Source organism: Amphimedon queenslandica, unplaced genomic scaffold, assembly GCF_000090795.2.
Source record: "Amphimedon queenslandica unplaced genomic scaffold, v1.1 AMPQUscaffold_11628_Cont14384, whole genome shotgun sequence".
Lineage (NCBI taxonomy): Eukaryota > Metazoa > Porifera > Demospongiae > Haplosclerida > Niphatidae > Amphimedon > Amphimedon queenslandica.
Window position 1 is genome coordinate 4,874 of NW_003548130.1, and position 5,788 is coordinate 10,661.

The window sequence follows — 5,788 nt, forward strand, 5'->3', positions numbered from 1 at the left end:
TAACAATTACTGAACATTGGTCTAACTTCTCTTTATAAATGATACTAGCAGCTAGTGAAGACTGTCTGAATTGTTCACTTAGTTCATCCCAGCCATCAAAGATTATCAGTAATCCTTCTCCATCCCTCCCCTCAAACCATTCAGGTACATTTTTATATCTATTAAGTTGACACACAAACAGGTCAGCTAATGTAGTAGCTGTAGCTATCTTGCTATTCCTTAAAGGACAGTAAAGTACCAAGTCATACTGTTGGTGTGGAAGTGGTCCATTAGACCACATATTTAACAGTTTACGACAGAGTGTGGTCTTCCCAATACCAGGAGGACCGTCTATTACTACTCTGAGAGACAGAGAACTATCTGTGGGTCGGAGGACATCTTCAACACTTATCTCTTTGTTTTCAGTTAGTTTAACTGTTTTATCAACTTGTCCTCTTAGCATATGCCAAGCTGATTCTGCTTGTGTGCTGGAGTCTTGTTTTTCTACTAGTGCTAGTCTTCCAAAGAAATCTTTTCCAATTCTTGGTGGCCAGTCTGTAGCAACAATAGGTTGGTGTTTGTAGTGTTGTCTCATATTGTCAGCATATCCTTGAACATCATCAGGTATTGAACTAATGGATGTGACATTATCAGGTGTAGACTGACCTAATGTATTGAGATATAATGACTATATTGATCACTGATAATGTACACACACACACTCACCTAACTGGTGTAATATAGAGGTAGCAATATCTGTTAGTGTGCGATGTTGTTGGTTTATTAATACATGACATATATCAATAAGATACTGCTCTGGATTAAGAGAGGATTCCAACTGTCGTTTTATCACAGACACTAATTGACTTGATTTAAGTAAATGTGATATTCCTATTGCTGTTTGAATATTATTAACAGTTTCCATTGGTATTAGTCCTTTAGCATACAGTCCATTTGTTATCCTGTAAAGATTATTAGTAATAGCATCAACGAGAGTATCATAATTCATCTTTAATATAGCACTAGGAGTGTTACCTGCAATAGTGTATCAGTTAATGAGTGTTGTATTAAGTGTATGTTTACCTGTTATAGGTTGGTGCTTGTAGTGTTGTCTCATATTGTCAGCATATCCTTGATCATCAGGTATTGAACTAATGGGTTTAGCTACATCAGACTGACCTATTGATCAGATACATAAAAACAATGTATACACATTAAATAATTTATTACCTCTTATATTAGTAACTGGTGTATTGGATATATCATCAACTGGTGATGGTAGTACAACATGTGAACTGACATTATCAGGTATAGACTGACCTATTGTACCTGACCTAATAACAGTTTCTAGTTGAAGGAGAAACTCTACTGCTTCATTATTACCAGCTGTGACTGCCTCAAGGAGAGCTAGTTCAAAGGTGAAGTTCATATTCTCATCTTCTTGAAGGACAGGATGATCATTAATGTATAAACTAAATATACCAATGAGACGCATAAACTGTAACTTTCCTCCAGTATATTCTATTAGACTATCAGCTGTAATGTCAAGGACATAATAATGTATTGTTACTGATCCTGGTATAATCTCAATGTGCTGCAGTATTGATTGCTTTGAATCAAGTGGCAGCATTTTCCCAATTAATCTCTTCAATCCCTTCATTTTTTCTTCATTCCATCTGTTTTGTAATTTTATTATCATCTTTGGCATTTTTGTCAAGCCAATTGCCAAATATGGCTTGTATAAATTTTCTAACTCATTTTTCAGTTGCTTGATTGTTGTTGAAGAATAAAAATTCTCTGCATTTTCATGATGTGCATTGAGTTCCTTTGCAAGTTCATCTTCCTCTGGTATAAATTTTTCACACATGTCCATTATCAGTTCAAAATCAATACAGTCATAAAGAGGGTGGATAGTATCACATATTTTTTCAATGGTTCTTGCATCATCTATCTCAGTATCAATACTCTTATGATTAGTGAGATAACAACTATTTTTGAGCCAATCCTTAACTGTGTCTAGTGAATTTGGTTCCTGTGCAACATAACTGATAAATGCTTTTTTGACTTTTACCATCAGTGAGGTAAAGTTTTTTTCAATTTCCTTTAATGAATCGTGTGTTTTTGTTTCTTCTTCTTTTGTTTTAAACAAAATCTCTTGCTCATGAAACCTTTCATTTTTTGGCATTGCTTCTGATGTGCTTAACATAGAAGGATGTGGTGTATCTTTGTCTAACTGGTGTAATATAGAGGTAGCAATATCTGTTAGTGTACGATGTTGTTGGTTTATTAATACATGACATATATCAATAAGATACTGCTCTGGATTAAGAGAGGATTCCAACTGTTGCTCAATGACATTCACAAGTTTACTAGATTTCTCAGTATTAGTTACTCCTAGTACATGCACCTCCTCTTTAGTTTGTTGTGGTACCAGTTCTTTAGCATGCAGTGCATCAGTTACATTGTATAGATTCACACTAATAGCATGAACTAGTTTAACAGAATGAGTCCTTAATATATCCTTTGGATTACCTGTAGTAGTGTATCAATTAATGAGTGTTGTATTAAGTGTATGTTTACCTGTTATAGGACCAGGATTAGCATTACTGGTACTGACTTCCATATCATCATTAGTACTTCTTCCAGCTGTGGGATCTGTCACTTTGTCATCAATAGTTCTAGCTAGTTCATTCTCTTTACATAGTTTCAAAGCATTAATGACATCTCTCCATGATGCTGTAGGATTAACTTGTAACCATCTCTTATGTAATGCCTCCATCCTGAGGTAAGAGCTTCCTTTTCTTTTAATTATATCAACATCAAGTTGTGTTATCCCACCAGGAAGACAAAAAGCAAATGGCTCCCAGTCATCAAGTGATTCGAGACACTTTGTAAATGAGAAACAAGTTGGTTGATCATCAATCATAGGACCAGGATTGAGCTCTGATGTAAAACAGAATACATTAGTAGATTAGTAATATTATTGACATATTATACTCAAAGTTTGCATGTAGATTAACAAATGCACTTAACACAACAATATCACATGCGTATCAAGCAATTTTATTACTTTTAGTAACTGGAGTTGATGTATTGCCAACGGTATAAGTAGCAACTAATCTTTTTAATGCATCTGTTGCTGCCATCATTAGCGCAGTCCATCCTTTATTGTCCTGAATGTTAACATTAGCTCCAGCAGACAGTAAACTGTGTACAATGTCCTCATGTCCTCTTTCACAAGCTAACATTAGTGCTGTCTTACCTTCTTCATTAGTATGATCAATATTAACAGTTTCCAGTTGAAGAAGAAACTCTACTGTTTCATTATTACCAGCTGTGACTGCCTCAAGGAGAGCTAGTTCAAAGGTGAAGTTCTTATTTTCATCTTTTTGAAGGACAGGATGATCATTAATGTATAAAGTAAATATACCAATGAGATGCATAAACTGTAACTTTCTTCCATTGTATTTTATTAGACTATCAGCTGTAAAGTCAAGAGCATAGTAATGTATTGTTACTGATCCTGGTATAATTTCAATGTATTGCAGTATTGATTGCTTTGAATCCAGTGGCAGCATTTTTCCAATTAATCGCTTCAATCCCTTCATTTTTATTCCACTCCATCTGTTTTGTAACTTTATTATCATCTTTGGCATTATTGATATGTCATTTGCTAAGTATGGTTCATACAAATTTTCTAAATTCTTTTTCAGCTGCTCAATAGTTGTTGAAGAATAAAAATTCTCCGCATCTTCATGATGTGTATTGAGTTCGTTTGCAATTTCTTGTTCCTCTGGTATCAATGTTTGGCACATGTCCATTATCAGGTCACAGTCAATGCAGTCATAAATGGGGCGGATGCTATCAAATATTTCTTCAATGGTTTTTGTATCAGGTATTTTGGCAACAATACTAATGTGATCAGTCAGATGATCACTGTTTTTGAGCCACAATTTAATTCTGTGTAATAAATCTGGATTTTCTGCTACACATTTGATAAATACTTCATTGACTCTTACCATTAGTGAGGTAAAATTGCTTTCAATTTTAGACAGTGAATTTTGAATATTTATTTCGTCTTCTTTTCTTGGAAACTGAATCTCTTGTTCATGAGAACTTCTAATTTCCATTGCTTGTGATGTGCTTGACACAGAAGGACGGGGTGTATCTTTGTTTAACTGGTGTAATATAGAGGTAGCAATATTTGTTAGTGTACAATGTTGTTGGTTTATTAATACATGACATATATCAATAAGATACTGCTCTGGATTAAGAGAGGATTCCAGTGTTGCTTGTAGTGTAATGAGTAGTTTCCCAGTTTTCCTTAATTCATTTTCTCCTGTCAATGAGTACATGTCTCTTTTAGTATCCAGTGGTATCAGTCCTTCATCATACAGTGTATCAGTTACTCTGTAAAGGTTAGTAGCAATAGCATCAGTGAGTTTAACAGAATGAGTCCTTAATATATCCTTTGGATTACCTGCAGTAGTGTATCAGTTATGAGTGTTGTATTAAGTGTATGTTTACCTGATGTAGTACTAGTAACAGGTTTATTAATTACAGAAACTGATGATGATACAGTAGATACTACTGGTACAGTACTAGTAGGAGCATCAGTATTACCTATATTATAATTTATAGTAAATTTTAATATGTGTGTCATTTTTATCACTGAAGTTATGTTTACCTGTTATAGGACCAGGATTAGCAATGCTAGTACTGACTTCCATATCATCATTAGTACTTCTTCCAGCTGTGGGATCTGTCACTTTGTCTTCAATAGTTCTAGCTAGTTCATTCTCTTTACATTGTTTCAAAGCATTAATGACATCTCTTCATGATGCTGTAGGATTAACTTGTAACCATCTCTTATGTAAAGCCATTTTCATGAGGTGAGCATTTCTTTTCTTTTTATCAATTATATTGACATCAGATTGTGTTATTCCAGGAAGACAAAGAGCAAATGGTTTCCAGTCAACAAGTGGTTTAAGACACTTTGCAAATAAGAGACAAGATGGTTGATCATCAATCATAGGACCAGGATTGAGTTCAACATCTCCTGATAAGAGGAGGAGGAGAAGTAAAACCAAATAGTAGATCAGGTCAGAGCTACTCCCAATAGTAGCTATAAACAAGACTAATGACTGGAGGCAGTGGATCATAACAGTAGCAGTAATTATACCTATTGTAAATACACTGTATGATAATATTATATACTGTTAGTTTGTTTACCAGTTGGAGGAATAAAATTGAGCTTCATATATCTTAATAAAGATAAAAGAAGAGAAACAATAAGAGACAGAGCTGCTGGCAGTTTAGATGTCTTCTCTCCTGATGTAGTACTGCCTGACTTGCTGTCTACTGCAGCTTTGAATGAGTAAGAGTGGCGGCCATTAGCTGGTCTACTGGAGGCAGCTTGACAGTAGTTCCACAGTCCAATACTTGCTCTCCATTGAGAGACATCAATCATCTTGTACTATAGTATGGAGGACAATGAGAGAATTAGGTAACGTAAGGTGTAGCTATTTCAGTGATCACTTACACCACAATAAAGAAAGAAGGACTTTATAAAAAGAATTGAAGAGAAGATCCTTTCTAGTACTGCAAAGTAAGAGTAACCTTCACTAGTTAATCAAAGGAACAAGCTTTCCCTGTAAACTGAAATGGAGCAGTACAGATGTACTACATGAACCAGTGTATAAAGGATGGGTGTATCAGTGTATGTGTGTGGTATATAGGACCTCATGAAAATAGTTACTGGAACACACCAATAACACTGAATATCATTAAAATATCTTATACTGAAGAG

The 5,788-nt window shown here is 34.8% G+C and overlaps 1 protein-coding gene and 1 long non-coding RNA gene across 2 annotated transcripts; one reads left to right on the forward strand and one right to left on the reverse strand.

Annotated features, from left to right (window-relative positions):
- Window positions 1-1,010: 1,010 nt before the first annotated feature.
- On the reverse strand, window positions 1,011-3,229 carry LOC109589107 (uncharacterized). The gene is made up of 4 exons (XM_020005226.1): window positions 3,050-3,229; window positions 2,560-2,922; window positions 1,485-2,511; window positions 1,011-1,014 (listed from the first exon to the last, which is right to left on the reverse strand). Exons 1-4 carry the CDS (start codon window positions 3,225-3,227, stop codon window positions 1,011-1,013), a joined length of 1,572 nt encoding a protein of 523 aa, XP_019860785.1. The 5' UTR covers window positions 3,228-3,229.
- Window positions 3,230-4,701: 1,472 nt separating this feature from the next.
- LOC109589109 (uncharacterized) lies at window positions 4,702-4,992 on the forward strand. Its single transcript, XR_002188530.1, has 2 exons — window positions 4,702-4,871; window positions 4,928-4,992. It is a non-coding gene; the product is annotated as an uncharacterized LOC109589109 (long non-coding RNA).
- Window positions 4,993-5,788: the final 796 nt, after the last annotated feature.